General features: G+C 41.3%; 1 protein-coding gene across 4 annotated transcripts in view; it reads left to right on the forward strand.

Moving 5' to 3' along the window:
* Positions 1–1288: 1288 nt before the first annotated feature.
* LOC149125256 (zinc finger protein 717-like) overlaps positions 1289–18479 on the forward strand; it is a 70760-nt gene continuing 53569 nt past the window's right edge. For 2 of the 4 annotated variants that reach the window (XR_016236855.1, XR_016236856.1), the window contains exon 1: positions 1298–1765. Coding sequence is in view for 1 of the 4 variants with exons in the window: in XM_089336793.1 (XP_089192919.1) it covers positions 1763–1765 (3 nt within the window). In the remaining 3 variants the exon portion in view is untranslated. Of the gene's footprint in view, positions 1770–18479 lie in introns of all 4 variants that reach the window. The other 2 variants (XM_089336794.1, XM_089336793.1) reach the window with 2 other exon arrangements.

An 18479-nucleotide genomic window follows, 5' to 3' on the forward strand; every position in this document is an offset into this window, starting at 1 on the left:
GGCCTGTTATTTCCACTGGGATCTCACTCACAGAGATCTTTCATTTAGGTTTTTTTCCAGAGTGTCTTGGCTTTCCATGCCTAAAATACTCTCATGGGCTCTTCAGCCAGATCTGAATGCCTATATTTCAAGTTGGTTGGCCTTTAACCTAGACTTTTTAACCATATTTCCATGGGCAAATTCAATTCTAAACTCTTTCCACCTCAGCTTTCTCTTTGTAAATTGATAATACTGTCTCCAGAATTAACCTAAGGTATAAATGATACAAAATAAGACATTAACTCTGTTAATCTGGCCCCTCGAAGATACTTGACAATGTTAGTCCTGTATCCAGTTCTCCTTTTTTTTTTGTACTTGTTGAATTAGAGGGTGGTGTAGAATAATTTGAAAAGAACAATAAACATCAACAAGACACAAATAAAAATTGTATTCTCAAATCTAGATGTTAAACTATGCCATGTACACCTGTGCAAAGATTTACATTGAAATTGTTGTCATTCATTACTTGAGAGAAGCTGTCCAGGAATAAAGCAGCAGTGGGATTTTTCTGAGGAAAACAGTGTGTGTGAGGGAACCGTGATTTGGGACTCAGCATCAGTGGCTCTCACTTCTTAAGATTTTGTTCAAGAACAAAACAGCAACTGACCCTTGAGATTTGGGGTGGGAAGGAAGGGAAGGAGGGATGTAAACAAAAGCAAATGCCCTCTGGTTCCCAGCCTGTCTCCGTTATGCCCAGTTCAGTTGTCCCCAAAGACCACCAAGGAGCCGATACCACTGTAAAGCACACGGGAGTTTTATTGCACATCTGGGCCTGGTCTCTCAATCAACGCCAATGCAGTGGGTCTGAATTGAGAGCCCCAACCCTTCAGCTGACAGGGTTTTTATAGGGTTTTCAGAGACATTCTATACATCATGGTACCATTTAGCAAATTATCTCATCCCGCGGGAAATTCAAAGGACATCTCCTAGAATTGATTAGTGCATCCAGTGTCGGGAACAGACCTACTAAAGGTGGTTGGATGCTTTGGGGTTGATGCCTTTTGAATTGATTGGTCGAAGCATAGGGTCCAAGCTGATGGGTGTACGTGCCAAACTGCAGGGTCTCAGGTAGCTATCAATCACCTTATCTGCCCTGAGAAGACACCAGGAACTCTAGGTTAATCAGCTGTTGCTAAGAGAGTTTATTACAAGGGGAGTTCACTTATTTACTTTTAGGAACTTCTGGATTAGGGTTCAGGGCCTGGTCAGGTGCAAGTTACAAGATGGAGGCCTAATTTAAAATAGTTACACCTTGATCCAGGCTCAGGTCTCATATCTCCACCCACCCCACACTGAAGTCCTAGGAGAGGGCCAGTAAGTCTATGTAGGAATGCCCTGGCCTGGACTCCATTTCCCAGAGTCACCCAGTGCTCTAATGCTTTTCCTGCTCTGAACGCCTGTGTGTGTGAATGTGGGAGAACGTGCTCATGCGTGTGCCTTTGCACGTGGCCTGGGATTGGGAACAGATGAAGTTCATTTACTGATCAGAGAGGGCCCTGAGAGGCCGTGCTGCTCCTTCTCCCACATTCACTACGGCGTCTTGCTCTGCAAGTGCAATTGCAGGCAGTTGGGGAGCACACACCCCAGACCTGCTGCCTGCTGCTTCTGTGCTTCTGCATCTGCCACCCTTTGGTCCCAAGTTCCAGTGACTTCTCCTGTCCCACACTCTCCACTTTGCTCCCCGTGTATCCTGAAGAAAGGGGACGTGCTCCCGAGATTTTCCATGGCAAGTATGGAGAACAGGAGGGGGCATCTATGTGTGTGTGGGAGAGCGGTGGGTGCAATGGTGGGTGGTGGCTCCCAGACATTGATCACTTGCTTCTCAGTGGCCCTGGGAGCTTCTCTGGCAGTCAAGTCTGGGGCCCAGGTGTTGTGTCTCCCACTGCTGTTTCCCAGTCTCCCAACACTCGGCCAGTCCCACAGGCTGCCTCACTCAAATTCTCCTTAAAGTACACTGGACAAGGAATGGCACAAGCAGGGCAGTTGAGAGCATGGCAAAAGAAGGATTCCCATTCTCTAGATTTAAATAAGCCCAGTTCTCACTTTGGGTGGGTCAAAGAATGCCTTCTGACTGGGCCTCCAGCAATATCCCATGGTAGTTGCAGCTGGGCAGGGCTCAATGGCTTCAGCTGGGAGCCTGAGGCAGCAGAGGTGGAGATGGAAGATCAGAGTAGGATCTGGCTCATGGCCCCCATGCTGGACCCCGTGGACACATTTGACAGCTGGGGTGCCTTGTAGTTGGATGTATTTCCCAGTGGCAATGTGAAGCTTGTGCAGTAGCTTTGTGGATTGATCTCTCCTCCGTGTTTAATTAACAGACTTTTTCAATCTGGGGCTTGAGGCCATGGAAATGTAGCTGATTTATTTTCCTGCTTTTTGATTTCTGTCTTCAACCCTTCTTTCTTATGCTATTAGGGATGTCAACTATTATTACCTGCTAATCCCTTTGCAAAGTGAGAAGTGAACTGAAATTAATGCAAGTCTACTGTGTGGGTTAATAATGAGCTACTTTAATATGGATTTTCATAAAGTGGAGAGCTATGAAAACATAAATGCATAAAAGTAGCATTTTTTCTCTTCTAGTTCTTTACAGTCACTCATGCTCCACCAAGCTGATTATCTTACAGTCCATACAGTTTTAATTAAGAGGGCCAGTTACTGTTTACAAAGAAATTTATTTATTTGAAAGGCAGAGTTACAGAGAGCCAAAGGCACAGAGAGAGAGAGAAAGGTCTCCCATCTGCTGGTTCACGCCCCAGATGCTCACAATGGCCAGAACTGCATGGATCTGAAGTCAGGAGCAAGGAACTTCTTCCAGGTCTCCCATACAGATGCAGGGGACCAAGCACTTGGGCCATCTTCCACTGTTTTTCCAGGCCATAGCAGAGAGCTGGATCAGAAGTGGAGCAGCCAGGTCTCGATCTGACACCCTTATGGTTTTACCCACTCCTCCACAACACCAGCTTCCAATTACTTTTCTTATTCTGTGTTCTGTGTTTAACCCCATGACATTTTCAACATGGGAGGATATTAGTGATAGATTTTCATAATGACTGTGGTCTGTGGAAGCCTTTGTACAAGGTGTTAATGTGAGGAGAGGTAAGGAAGAAAAGAGAAAATATGCTCCCCTCCCCCCACAGAGATACACACACAGTACAGTAAAAGATGTGGCTTTGGGCTGGCACTGTGACTCAGTAGGTTAATCCTCTGCCTGTGGTGCCAGCATCCCATATGGGCACTGGTTGAGTACCAGCTGCTCCTCTGATCCAGCTCTCTGCTGTGGCCTGGGAAGGCAGTAGAAGATGGCCCAAGGCCTTGGGCCTCTGCACCCATGTGGGAGACCCAAACGAAGCTCCTGGCTCCTGGCTTCAGGGCAGTGCAGTTCTTCTGGCCATTTTGGCCAACTGGGGAGTGAAACAGCAGAAGGAAGACATTTATCTCTGTCTATCTGTCTCACTATCTGTAATTTTTCCTCTCAAATAAATAAATAAATAAAACATCTTTTAAAAAAAGAGAGATGTGGCCCTAAAAACTGTTTCTATAGATTAACTTTCAGTATAATGAAGTTCTCACTTGATTAACTGAGTGATTCATAGATTCTGTTAGAGTCCTGTTGTCATGAGATTAATAATCTGTGAAACTCATTTAGCATAGTAAGGTTACCTAGGAAGTAAAAATAGAAAATGAACCCTGGATAGAGGTTGCTAGGGTAACAACATTCTTCCTGTCAAACTCAGTATGTTTTTTACCTCTTCTCCCATGTACTCTCTATCACGGTGCTTATGAGTGGACAAGCAGTTATGTGTTTCTGCTGAGAAGAGCTGCTTCATACCCAGGAAACAACTATAAGACCACTTTCTCAGCAACTATGTTGTGTGTACATTAATATGAACTTGAAAACAGCCAAGAACAGGATTCCTAGACTACTCAGACTAACTGACTGTTCTTGGCACATCATTCCCTGCTCTGCCGTAAGTTTCTGGCAAGTTCTTTAAAATTTTTAGGAGAGATATGTTTCACATGAGAGACATAATCTGGTAATGTAGCAGTGATGGCTTTAAGAAAATGTGCCATGTGAGGAAGCAGTCTGATGGTGTCCATTCATCTTCCCATATTTTTTTCTGACAGGCAGAGTTAGACAGTGAGAGAGAGAGACAGAAAGGTCTTCCTTCCATTGGTTCACCCCCCAAATGGCTGCTACAGCTGGCATGGTGCGCTGATCTGAAGTCAGGAGCCTGGTGCTTCCTCTTGGTCTCCCATGTGGGTGCAGGGCCCAAGCACTTGGGCCATCCTCCACTGCCTTCCTGGGCCACAGCAGAGAGCTTGACTGGAAGAGGAACAACCAGGACAGAACTGGAGCCCCAACTGGAACTAGAACCCAGGGTACCAGCACCACAGGTGGAGGATTAGCCTAGTGAGCTATGGCACTGGCTCATTCATCTTCCCATTAATAACTTTCATTGATGTCTACCACAGGGTGGCAGAAGGCAATCCTCCTTGTGAATTGCATCAAGCCAGGAGGATTCATCTACAGTTTATCTGAGCTTTCTTTGTATGAAGGAAAAACCAAAATACTACATTGTATAGAGTGCATTTTTTTAGATTCATTTTATTTACTTGAAAGACAGATTTACAGAGAGATTTAAAGAGAGGTCTTCCATCTGTTGGTTCACTCCTCAAATGGCCACAATGATGGGCTGGGCCAAGTGAAACCAGGAGCTAGGAGCTTCTTCTGGTTCTCACACTTGATTTCAAGGGCCCAAACACTTGGGCCATTATCCTCTGTTTTCCCAGATGAATTAGTAGGGAGATATATTGGAAATGGAGCATCCAGGTCTTGAACCAGTGCTCATGTGGGGTGCTGGCACTTCCAGTCCCTGCTTAACCTACAACACCAGCCCCATGTGCATTTTTTCAAAGGGGTGAGGGGTTAATTTTTTTCTAATATGATTCTCAAAATAAAGATTATAATTTGTAGTAGATGATTATATTTTGAATTTCATTAAATTTCTATATTTTTGAAGTTAATGGGTACTAGTAGTTATTTTTTTAAGATTTATATATTTTACTTGAAAGTCAGAGTTACACACAGGAGGAGAGGCAGAGAGAGAGAAGTCTTCCATGTGCTGGTTCACTCCCCAATTGGCTACAGTGGTCAGAGCTGTGCTGATCCAAAGCCAGGAGCCAGGAGCTTCTTCTGTGTAGTAGTTATCTTATGTTATCCTTGCTTTGGATAAACAAATTCTCTCCCATCCCTCATTTAAAATGCTTCTTAAAATAGGTTTATTTTGAGGGCTGGCACTGTGGCATGGCAGGTGAGGCTGCCACCTACAGTGCTGGCATCCCATATGGGTGCTTGTTTGAGATCCAGCTTTCTGCTGTGGCCTGGCAAAGCAGTGGAAGATGGCCCAAGTTCTTGGGTTCTGCACAGCTTGGGAGACCTGACAGAAGATTCTGGCTCCTGGCTTCTGATAGATCCAGCTCTGGCTATTGCAGCCATTTTCAGAGTGAATCAGTGCATGGAAGACCACTATCTGTGCCTCTGCCTCTCTGTAACTCTGCCTTTTAAATAAATAAATAAATTTTTACATGCTACACCACTGCACTGGCCCCAAGACCTAACAGGTTTTCTGGGTGCTTATCCTGGGGTTCACTTTGAGCACTAAGCACAGTTATTCTATGTGCCTGAATATTTCATGTTCCTTCTTATGGAAAAGTTTTTCTCATGTTCTGAGTGATTGGGCTACATCTGCCCATAGTGGAAACTAAAACTTAATTTGGCATTTGAACACCCAGAGTGCTGATTCCTGTAGTCTTCTGAATTTAGTCAGAAAATGTGTTTTGAAACATTTGGTCTATGGATAGGCAGGGCAGTTTTCCTGGATCCCTTGAGAATTGATGAGCTGATGGTGTGTTTCTACCCATTATATTCTGAAATTTACTTCCTTTTATTTTCTGAAAATAACTATATTTGAAATTTGCTCCCCCCTTCTGAAATGTTTGTGCTTCTGTCTTCCTTATAACCATGGACATGAGTAGCCCTTTTCATTCTCTTTATGATACTAGAAGAACAATGGGACATTGCAACTCTCTCCCCTGGCAGCACATCTTCCTCAGTACGTCTCTTTGAATTAGACCCTGGGTTAACTTGGCTGCACAAAAGGCATATATCTAAACCCAGTGTACCTATTGAATGAAAATCATCATAAAATCAATATGCCTTGTAAACCTCTCATCTCTTGTTTTGAAATATGTTGTGAATGTGTCTTTTATGTCAGTGTCTATAAGCTGGAGACTTCACTTAAGGCAGAAGACTGCTGAGGGACAGCACAACTGTAGCTTTGCTCTATTACTTTACTATGGCTACTCTTTCACCCTTTCTCTTTATTTTATTAAGATTTAAAAATTTTATTTTAAAGGCAGAGTTACAGAGAAAGAGGCAGATACAGAAGGATGGGGATCTTGCATCTACTGGTTCACTCAAGAGACTGCAATGAATAATGCTGGCCCAGCCTGGAAGTCCAACCCAGTGTCCCATGTTGGTGCAAGGACCCAAGTACTTGTGCCATCTATTTCTGCTTCCCCAGTTGCATTAGCAGGGAGCTGGATCAGAAGTGGAACAGCTATGACTCAAACTGGCACTCGTGGGGCTGACATTGTGACACAATGGGGAAAGCCACCATCTGCAATGCCAGCTTCCCAGATGAGCAGCAGTTCATGTCCCAGTTGCTCCACTTCTAACCTAGCTCCCTGCTGATGGCCTGAGAAAAGCAGCAGCTGATGACTCAAGTGTTTGGGCCACTGTAACCCATGTGAGAGACCCAGATGAAGTGCCTGGCTCCTGGTTTCTGTGTGGTTCAGCACTGGCCATGGCAACCATCTCAGATGGAAGACCTCTCTCTTTTTTAGCATTTATTTGCAAGGCAAAAGTAGAGAAAGGGAGAGAATGAGAAAGAGATTTTCCATCTGCTGGTCCTGGTCTACTTCTTAGATGGCTGCAATGGCCAGAACTGGGCCAGGCCCAAGCCAGGCCAAGAGCTTCATTCAGGTCTTCCACTTGGGTGGCAAGGACCCAGATATTGGACCATCTTATACTTTTCCAGGGCCACTAGCAGAGAGCTGGATCAGAAGTGGAGCAGCCAGGACATGAACTGGTGCCTATATGGGATGCCAGCATTGCAGGCAGCAGCTTTACCTGCTAATCCACAATGCCATCCTGTCTGACTCTCCCTCCTCTCCATAACTCTGACTTTTTTTTAAGATTTATTTGACAGAGTTACTGATAGAGACAGAGACAGAGAGGTCTTCAGTCTGCTGGTTCACTCCCCAAGTGGCCACAATGGCCAGATCTGAGCTGATCTGAAGCCAGGAGCCAGTAGCTTCTTCCGGATCTCCCATGTGGATATAGGGGGCCAAGGACTTGGGCCATCCTGTGCCACTTTCCCAAGCACATTAGCAGGCAGCTGGATTAGAAGTGGAGCAGCCAAGACCCAAACCGGTGACTATATGGGATGCATGCCAAGGCCTCAGCCAGCTGGCCACAGCACTGGCCCCCAAAACTCTGACTTTCAAATAAATAAATCTTTTTCAAAGGGTGGACACACATATTGGATCCCAGCATTTTATTTGGTGGTGGCTTAATCCACTGTGCTACAAAGCCAGCCCCACTCTATCCTTCTGATGATTTGTGTGTCAAGATCTTGGTAATATCTGCTGAACAAATATTCGTATTATGTTAGGCTCTTCTGTTTTATTTTGGTTCTCATTTGTTGAGTTTATTTTGGCTGCCACTTCTGGGTAGCAAGCTGTGATGTCATCAGTGGCTAAAGCTGCCATGTGTTAGGCTGGCACTGATTCTACCTTTCCATTTCTTCAAATAAAAGCGGAAAATGAAATCCTCTCAAAACTGACATGCTACAAAGTAACAACTGGAAATCAAGCCTCTTTTCTTCTCACCTAACAGATCCAGCTGGTCTCTGTGTTTCTCATTTTAGCCCTAACCTATATCAGATTCCTAGAGCAGAAGGAAGCTTATTTTTTAAGTCAGAATTCATAGATATCGTTGTCCATTCACCTCTGAGAATTAAAGCCATAACTATGCTTTTTGACTGGTTTTCAGTTCGTGGCGGTGCCATCTCTCACAGGAAGACAGATTACTCACAGAAGAATATACCTAGGTGGAGAAAAATTTATGGAGTGGGTTTTCCAAAGTGAAATGGAATTCTGGCCTGGACATCCTTGAGATCATGATCAGCAGAGTGGGGAAATTCTTAGCTATTTACATTCACATCTTTTCCTTTTGTGTTCAATGTATTCCTTCCTTAAATAGTGTTCTGTGCTCTCCTTCTGTTGCACACACACAAGGTGTGTCTGTGATTGAGGCTGTTTGTGCACCACTGCAGTACTTGGAGTTGCCTTTGTCTCCATTTCTAACCAGAAACTCAAATGCAAAGTGGGGAGGAGACTATCACCCTGTCACACAGGGTTTGGGCCCATTTCTCCTTTACTTTTCTTTGGTGCAGGAGCAGCCTTAAACAGAGCTGTACTGGGTAGCATTATTACTTTTGGATTTGAGTGCTTGGATAGCAAAAGAAATAAATATTTGTTTCTTATAGAATGGATTGAGGAGGCACTACATAAAGTCAGCAGCAACTTTCTTGAATCCTGTTACATGTCAAGATGAGTCAGACTATTTAGGGCCATTTGTTAAATTTTTTTAAAAATTTAAAATATTTAGTTATTTGAAAGGCAGAGTTACAAAGAGAGAGAGAGATGTAAATCATTTATCCACTGTTTCACACCCCTAATGGCCACAACAGCTGGGGTTGGACTGGATTAAAGTCAGGAGCCAGTATCTTCCACATTTCCCATGTGGGAGTAGGAGCACAAGCACCATCCTTTGCAGCTTTCCTAGGCACATGAAGGAGCTGGATCAGAAGTAGAGCAGCTGTGACATGAACTCATGCACAATATGGATTACCAACATCACAGGCAATGGCTTTCCCACTATGCTCTACTGTCTGTTTTATTAATTATTTTTATTTTTTATTATTATTTATTTTATTTTATTTTATTTGAGTTAGAGAGATGCAGAGGCAGAGAGAGAGGGAGAAAGGTCTTCCATCTTCTGGTTTACTCCCCAGATGGCTGCAATGGCTGGAGCTACCCTGAACTCAAGCCAAGAGCTGGGAGCCTCTTCCAGTTATCCCACATGGGTGCAGGGGCCCAAGGACTTGGGTCATTTTCTACTGCTTCCCCAGACCTTAGAAGAGAGCTGGATCAGAAATGGAGCAGCTGAGATGCAAAGCAGCACCCATAATGGATGCCAGCAATGCAGGCAGCAGCTTTTCCTGCTAGGACACAGTACCAGCCCCTCTATTGTCTGTTTTATGGAAATATATATTTAAGGGATATTAGAAGGCCATTCAGGCCCTCCATACAAAACATTTTGAAATAATGATTGACAGTCTACAAGACTGCTTCCAAAGGGAGAGAGCTGCAGGGACAGAGAGGCAGTGATGTTGAAAGGGTATGAGGAACAAGGGAAGATGGGAAGGCCAGAAGAAATCTTGAAAAGTATTCCAAAGGATAAAGTAATAGGACACAGGTCATTTGTGCAGACTGCCAAAAATAACCACTTCCATTTTAGGGTTTTCCTTTTTTATTTAAATTAGAGATAATTTCTAACATAATTTGTGATATACTTGACTCACTTTTCAGTTTTGTTCTTTCAGATAAGATGTGCTTATAAGATGTAGAGGGGCTGGTACTGTGGCACTGGCACCCCATATGGGCACCAGTTCTAGGCCCAGCTGCTCCTCTTCTGATCCAGCTCTCAGCTATGGCCTGGGAAAACAGTAGAAGATGGCTTAAGTGCTTAGGCCCCTGTACCCAAGGGGGACAGAGAAGAAGCTCCTGGCTCCTGGCTTCAGATCAGTGTAACTCCATCTGTTGTAGCCATTTGGGGAGTGAGCCAGCAGATGGAAGACCTTTATCTCTGTCTCTTCCTCTCACTGTCTATAATTTGACCTCTCAAATAAATAAATAAAATCTTAAAAAATAAGATATAGAGAAGTACTGTAATTAAATGCAATAGTACACTCTTAAATATGCAGTTAGCATTAAATTTTTATTGAGAAAGGGATGATCTTGGCTTTATGTGTGTTTTGCTTAGAGCAGAATTTTTATGACTAAATTTGAGATAATTAAAAATCAGTTTCATAATTGAAACACTGACCATTTTTACTGCTGCAGCCTCCCCCTCACTCTGTATCCCTATGCAGATAGTCCACATGAAAGTACAACAGAAAGAGAGGCCTGCATATCTGGAGTAATGCAAATGCCCTTTGCTTAAACCAGGGGATTGATTGACTGGAGTTCTTTGTGATTCAGTTTGCATTTTTCTGTAGAGTGAAATATAGTGATTTGGGTAAATTATGTTGTCTTCTAGTAGATGATTCCAATTAGCTTTCTTATCCATCTACCTGACATCACTAATGATTCCCAAGACAGGTATTGGGCTCTATGGAAAAAAAAGTAGCCTCTTCAGAGTTGGTGTATTTCTCCTGGAAAATTGGAGAAATATTTTGTAAGAAGCAGTTCATGGAAGATGTATACTTCCCTAGAAATGAGACTGAATTGATTCCCTTTACTTGGCCCTCCCTGAACTAGTTCCTGAGGCTCATTTATCAGGGCAAGAATGCTAATATTTATAGGCCAATTATGAATGATCCATGTTTGTCTTACACATGAGATGTCTACAGATCTGTTTCTCAAGGACTTTAAGTTAAAATAAGAAAATTTTGCAACAAAAGAGAAGGTTGTCATTGCCTGTTGCCTTGGTCTAGGATCTGTGCATTTATTACCCACTAAGTTCTTTGACTCCTATTGTGAGCATCTCCTAATGGTTCTTTTTTGGCCATTCGTGTGTCCAAATTCCTTAATGGGTGACAATCTTTGACCAGAATTCCAGTCTGATAACTCATCCCAAATTGGAGTTGACTAGTTTGTGTATCCACTTCAGGATTAAGGTGGTCCAAAACTGCCAATGACCAATGGCTGGGCTGCCTTTATGCTCACTCAAGAGATAAGACTCTGGGCACAGGTCCCAAGTGGCTTTGCTTGGTCCTCTTCCCTTGATCTCCTGGGTGACCAGGCTGATTCTCAGGTAGGCAGGGAACTTGTTGGCTCACAGAAGTCTCTGAATTTCTGTTTTGCATTCATCTGCAAAATATTTGAAAGTTTTCTCTTGGATCTCAAAAGTCCTGAGTAGGGAGTTTTATTTTGTATTGAGATGTGTCTTTATAAAGACAGATGTCACTGACTGTGTATCCTCAGAATTAACTGACCTCTCCCAGGCCTGGATGGAGTTCTGGGATCCTGGCTTCAGACTGAACATTGCCTGCTATTGTGAGCATTTGGGGATGTACCAGAAAATGGAAGAAATCTCTCTCCCTTTCCATCTCCCCCTGCCTTTCAAAGAAAATGAAAAACAGATAAAAATTGGAAAAATGTTTTGCCTTGTGTCCTAAAGAAAAAGTAATTACTGTTGTTATAGGTAGAACTCATTTGTACACTTCACAAATACTCATCAATCTCAGGTTAAAGGCTTGGTGATCACTGCTGGCTGTGCTGACTACTCTGCTCCCATTCTGTAATGCATCCCCTTCCATCATCTGCAGTTCACTTTGGGTGCTCATAAAACACCAAACTGCCTCCTGACTTTGCATCCCTGTGTTCTTTATACATAGATTGGCCATAATCTCATTTTCTTTAACAGCATGATAATTTTTATGAGTACTTCATAGGCAAAGGATAATGGGAACATTGATATTCTCTGAGCTTTTGCCCTAAGTGGTTTATTTTCTGAAATTGATTCTGGGTGATGTGTAGAACTTTGCTGGATTAGAAGTTGTGGTGCAGAAGTTGATATTAGAGAAATAGGTCTGTCACTGCCACTTGCACTGTGCCCCACCCTGCAACCTATGCCTGCTTTGGATTCTGTTTTTAGAGAGTGTTGGAATGAGGCAGTAGTGATTCAGGAAATAAATAAATTATCAGTGGTTAAACATTTTTATTTTTATTAATACAAAGAGAACAGATTGCATAAGAATGTAATTCCAGAAGAACATAACCATACTTCTTAATTTCCTCCTCCTTTCTTCTTTCTCTATTTAAGGATTTAATAAGCTGGCTTTTTTCCCCTAACCTAGTCTTTACTCCTTCACCTCCAGCCTTCCTGTCCATTTGTTCCTACTTTACAATCTAGTACTTTAAGCTTTTCCCCCCCTTCTTTCATGCATGTTTTGCCTATTCCTACCCCAATTAAACAGGAGGAAAAAAGAATAAAAATAATGAGATATTGATTCAAAGACAAGAATCCTATCCAGAAATACAAAAAAAGGTTACTTCCTTTTTCTCTTTATTAACAATTTATTTATTGATTAACCTTTCTGGAAGAGGCAGCTGGAAGTTCTGCAAAGTCTGTCCTTAGAATGTGAGGAGAGCCAGAGATATTGGATAGACTCCTTTTTTTTGGACTTTTTTAAACTTTTATTTATTGAATATAAATTTCCAAAGTACAGCTTTTGGATTACAATGGCTTCCCCCAACCCCATAACTTCCCTCCCACCAGCAACCCTCCTGTCTCCTGCTCCCTCTCCCATTCCATTCACATCAAGATTCATTATCAATTCTCTTTATATACAGAAGATCAGTTTAGTATACATTAAGTAAAGATTTCAACAGTTTGCACCCACACAGATACACAAAGTAAAAAATACTGTTTGAGTACTAGTTATAGCATTAATTCACATTGTACAGCACATTAAGGACAGAGATCCTACATGAGGAGTAAGCACACAGTGACTCCTGATGTTGACTTAACAAATTGACACTCTTGTTTATGGCATCAGTAATCACCCTAGGCTCTTGTCATGAGTTGCCAAGGCTATGGAAGCATTTTGAGTTCGCTGATGCTCATCATATTTAGACAAGATCATAGTCAAAGTGGAAGTTCTCTCCTCCTTTCAGAGAAAGGTACTTCCTTCTTTGATGGCCCATTCTTTCCACTAGGATCTCACTCGCGGAGACCTTTCATTTAGGTGTGTTTTTTTTTTTTTTCAGAGCATCTTGGCTTTCCATGCCTGTAATACTCTCATGGGCTTTTCAGCTGGATCCACATACCTTAAGGGCTGATTCTGAGGCCAGAGTGCTGTTTAGGACATCTGCCATTCTATGAGTCTGCTGTGTATCCTGCTTCCAATTTTGGATAATTCTCTCCCTTTTTTTTATTCTATCTATAGTATTTGCAGACACTAGTCTTGTTTACATGATCCCTTTGGCTCTTAGTCCTATCATTATGATCAATTGTGAACAGAAATTGATCACTGGGACTAGTGAGATGGCATTGGTACATGCCACCTTGATGGGATTGAATTGGAATCCCCTGGTATGTTTCTAATTCTACCATTTGGGGAAGGCAATTTGGGATTGAGCATGTCCCAAATTGTATATTCTCTTCACTTCCCATGTTTATATTTAATAGGGATCACTTTTAGTTAAATTTAAAAACCTAAGAATAATTGTGTATTATACAGAATTCAACCAATAGTATTAAGTAGAACAACCAAAAAAATACTAAAAGGGATAAAGTATTAAGTTGCTCATCAACAGTCAGGGCAAGGGCTGATCAAGTCATTTTTTCTCATAGTGTCCATTTCACTTTAACAGTTTCCTTTTTGGTGCTCGGTTAGTTGTCACCAATCAGGGAGAATATATGATATTTGTCCCTTTGAGACTGGCTTATTTCACTCAGCATGATGTTTTCCAGGTTCCTCCATTTTGTTGCAAATGACCAGATTTCATTGTTTTCTACTGCTGTATAGCATTCTATAGAGTACATGTCCCATAATTTCTTTATCCAGTCTACTGTTGATGGGCATTTAGGTTGATTCCAGGTCTTAGTTAGTGTGAATTGAGCTGCAATAAACATTAATGTGCAGACCGTTTTTTTGTTTGCCAATTTCATTTCCTTTGGGTAAATTCCAAGTGGTGGGATGGCAGGGATGTATGGTAGGATTATATTCAGGTTTCTGAGGAATCTCCAGACTGACTTCCATAGTGGCTTGACCAGTTTGCATTCCCACCAACAGTGGGTTAGTGTCCCTTTTCCCCACATCCTTACCAGCATCTGTTGTTGGTAGATTTCTGAATGTGAGCCATTCTAACCGGGGTGAGGTGAAACCTCATTGTGGTTTTGATTTGTATTTCCCTGATTGCTAGTGACCTTGAACATTTTTTCATGTGTGTGTTGGCCATTTGGATTTCCTCTTTTGAAAAATGTCTATTGAGGTCCTTGGCCTATCTCTTAAGTGGGTTGTTTGTTTTGATGTTGTGGAGTTTCTTGATCTCTTTGTAGATTCTGGTTATTAATCCTTTATCTGTTGCATAGTTTGGAAATATTTTTTCCCATTCTGTTGGTTGCCTCTTGACTTTCCTGACTGTTTCTTTTGCAGTACAGAAACTTCTCTATTTGATGCAATCCCAAATGTTAATTTTGGCTTTGACTGCCTGTGCTTCTGGGGTGTTTTCCAAGAAGTCATTGCCGGTTCCTATATCTTGCAGGGTTTTTCCAATGCTCTCTAATAATTTGATGGTGTCAGGTCATAGATTTATGTATTTAATCCATATTGAGTGAATTTTTGTGTAAGGTGAAAGATAGGGGTCTTGCTTCATGCTTCTGCACATGGAAATCCAATTTTCCCAGTACCATTTATTGAATAGACTGTCCTTACTCCGGGAATTGGTTTTGGATCCTTGATCAAATATGAGTTGTCTGTAGATGTTTGGATTGATTTCTAGTGTTTCAATTCTGTTCCATTGGTCTATCCATCTGTTTCTGTACCAGTACCATGCTGTTTTGATTACAACTGCCCTGTAGTATGTCCTGAAATCTGGTATTTTGATGCCTCCAGCTTTGTTTTTGTTGTACAAGATTGCTTTAGCTATTTGAGGCCTCCTGTGTCTCCATATGAATTTCAGCATCATTTTTTCCATTCTGAGAAGAAGGTCTTCGGTATCTTGATTGGTATTGCATTGAATGTACAAATTGCTTTTGGGAGAATGGACATTTTGATGATATTGATTCTTCCAATCCATGAGCATGGAAGATTTTTCCATTTCTTGGTATCCTCTTCTATTTCTTTCTTTAAGGTTTTGTAATTTTCATCATAGAGATCTTTAACGTCCTTGGTTAAGTTTACTCCAAGGTATTTGATTGTTTTTGTAGCTATTGTGAATGGGATTGATCTTAGCAGTTCTTTCTCAGCCATGGCATTGCCTGTGTATACAAAGGCTGTTGATTTTTGTGCATTGATTTTATCTCCTGCTACTTTGCCAAACTCTTCTATGAGTTCCAATAATCTCTTAGTAGAGTTCTTTGGGTCCCCTAAATAAAGAATCATATTATCTGCAAAGAGGGATAGTTTGAGTTCTTCCTTCCCAATTTGTATCCCTTTAATTTCTTTTTCTTGCCTAATAACTCTGGCTAGAACTTCCAGAGCTATGTTGAATACAGTGGTGAGAGTGGGCATCCCTGTCTGGTACCAGATCTCAGTGGAAATGTTTCCAACTTTTCCCCATTCAATAGGATGCTGGTCATGGGTTTTCCATAAATTTCTTTGATTGTATTGAGGAATGTTCCTTCCAAACCCAGTTTGCTTAGAGTTTTCATCATGAAAGGGTGTTGTATTTTATCAAATGCTTTCTCTGCATCTATTGAGAAAATCATATGGTTTGTCTTCTGCAGTCTGTTAGTGTGGTGTATCACATTGATTGTTTTGTGCACCTTGAACCATCCCTGCATACCAGGGATAAATCCCACTTGGTCTGGGTGGATGATCTTTCTGATGTGTTGTTCCATTCCATTGGCCAGTATTTTATTGAGTATTTTTGTGTCTATGTTCATCAGGGATATTGGTCTGTCATTCTCTTTCAATGCTGCATCTTTCTCTGGCTTAGGAATTAAGGTGTTGCTGGCTTCATAGAAAGAATTTGGGAGGATTCCCTCTTCTTCAATTGTTCTGAATAGTTAGAGAAGAAATGGGATTAGTTCTTCTTTAAATGTCTGGTAGAATTCAGCAGTGAATCCATCTGGTCCTGGGTTTTTCTTTGTTGGGAGGGCCTTTATTACTGTTTCAATTTCTGTCTCAGTTATGGGTCTGTTTAGGTTTTCTATGTCTTCCTGGTTCAATGTAGGTAGGTTGCATGTGTCCAGGAATCTATCCATTTCCGATAGGTTTCCCTGTTTGCTGGCATACAAGTCCTTGTAGTAATATCTGATGATTCTTTTTATTTCTGTGGTGTCTGTTGTTACGTTTCCTTTTTCATCTCTGATTTTATTGATTTGGGTCTTTTCTCTTCTTTTTTTAGTCAGTTGGGCTAATGGGGTGTCAATTTTGTTTATTTTTTCAAAAAAACCAGCTCCTCGTTTGGCTGATTTTTTGTAATGTTTTTTTGGATCCAATCCTGTTGATTTCTTCTCTGATTTTAATTATTTATCTTCTCCTACTAGATTTGGTCTGGTTTGCTATAGATTTTCTAGATCCTTGAGGTGAATTGAAAGCTCCTCTATTTGGTGCCTTTCTAATTTTTGATGTAGGCACCTATTGATATAAACTTTCCTGCTGACACAGCTTTTGCTGTATCCCATAAGTTTTGGTATGTTGTGCTGTTATACTCATTTACTTCCAGAAAATTTTTGATTTCTCTTTTAATTTCTTCTATGACCCATTGTTCATTCAGGAGCATGTTGTTCAATCTCCATGTGTTTGTGTATGCTCTAGGGATTCCTGAGTTGCTAATTTACAACTTCTTTCCCCTATGGTCTGAGAAGCTGCCTCGTATGATTCTAATTCTTTTTTTTTTTTGAACTTAAATTTACGCTTTATCAATTTTCTTTTTTTAACTTTTATTTAATGAATATAAATTTCCAAAGTACAGCTTATGAATTACAATGGCTTCCCCCCCATAACTTCCCTCCCACCCGCATCCGTCCCTTCTCCCACTCCCTCTCCCCTGCCATTCACATCAAGATTCATTTTTGATTCTCTTTATATACAGAAGATCAGTTTAGCATACATTAAGTAAAGATTTCAACAGTTTGCTCCCACACAGAAACATAAAGTGAAAAATAATAGCTGATTTTTTAAATGATGATGAAATCAGATCAGAACTATTGTCATGTTTTATCCCAGTGAGAGTCAAGTTGGGAATTGATATTTCTTCTTTTTTTTTTTTTACAGAAGATCAGTTTAGTATACATTAAGTAAAGCTTTCAACAGTTTGCACCCCCATAGAAACACAAAGTGAAATATACTGTTTGAGTACTCATTATAGCATTAAGTCTCAAGTACAGCACGCTAAGGACAGAGATCCTACATGAGGAGTAAGTGCACAGTGACTCCTGTTGTTGACTTTACAAATTGACACTCTTGTTTATGGCCTCAGTAATCTCCCCATGCTCCAGTCATGAGTTTCCGGCTATGGAAGCCCCTTGAGTTCTCCGACTCTTATCTTGTTTAGACAAGGTCATAGTCATAGTGGAGGTTCTCTCCTCCTTTCAGAGAAAGGTACCTCCTTCTTTGAAGACCTGTTCCTTCCACTGGGATCTCACTCACAGAGATCTTTCATTTAGGTGTTTTTTTTGTTTGTTTTGTGTTTTTTTTTTTTTTTTTTTTTTTTTTTTTTTTTTTTTTTTGCCTGAGTGTTTTGGCTTTCCATGCCTGAAATACTCTCATGGGCTTTTGAGTCTGCTGAGTATCTCGCTTCCCATGTTGGATCACTCTCCCCTTTATTTATTCTATCGGTTAGTATTAGCAGGTACTAGACTTGTTTATGTGCTCCCTTTGACTCTTAGTCCTTTCATTATGATCAATTGTGAACTGAAATTGATCACTGGACTAGTGAGATGGCATTGGTACATGCCACCTTGATGGGATTGAATTGGAGTCCCCTGGTATGTTTCTAACTCTACCATTTGGGGCAAGTCAGCCTGAGCATGTCCCAAATTATACATCTCTTCCCTCTCTTATTCCCACTCTTATGTTCAACAGGGATCACATTTCAGTTAAATTTCAACACTTAAGAATAACTGTGTATTATTAAAGAATTAAAGCAGTCATATTAAGTAGAGCAGACAAAAAAAGTACTAAGAGGGATAATGTATTAATTGTTCATTAACAGGCTATGCTGATCAAGTCACCATTTCTCATAGTGTCCATTTCACTTCAACAGGTTTCCTTTTTGGTGTTCAGTCAGTTGTCACCGATCAGGGAGAACATATGGTATTTGGCCCTTTGGGACTGGCTTATTTCACTCAGCATGATGTGTTCCAGATTCCTCCATTTTGTTGCAAATGACTGGATTTCGTTGTTTCTTAC

This window comes from Oryctolagus cuniculus, chromosome 7, assembly GCF_051225735.1.
Source record: "Oryctolagus cuniculus isolate XC-2025 breed Fujian yellow rabbit chromosome 7, ASM5122573v1, whole genome shotgun sequence".
Taxonomy (NCBI): Eukaryota; Metazoa; Chordata; class Mammalia; order Lagomorpha; family Leporidae; genus Oryctolagus; species Oryctolagus cuniculus.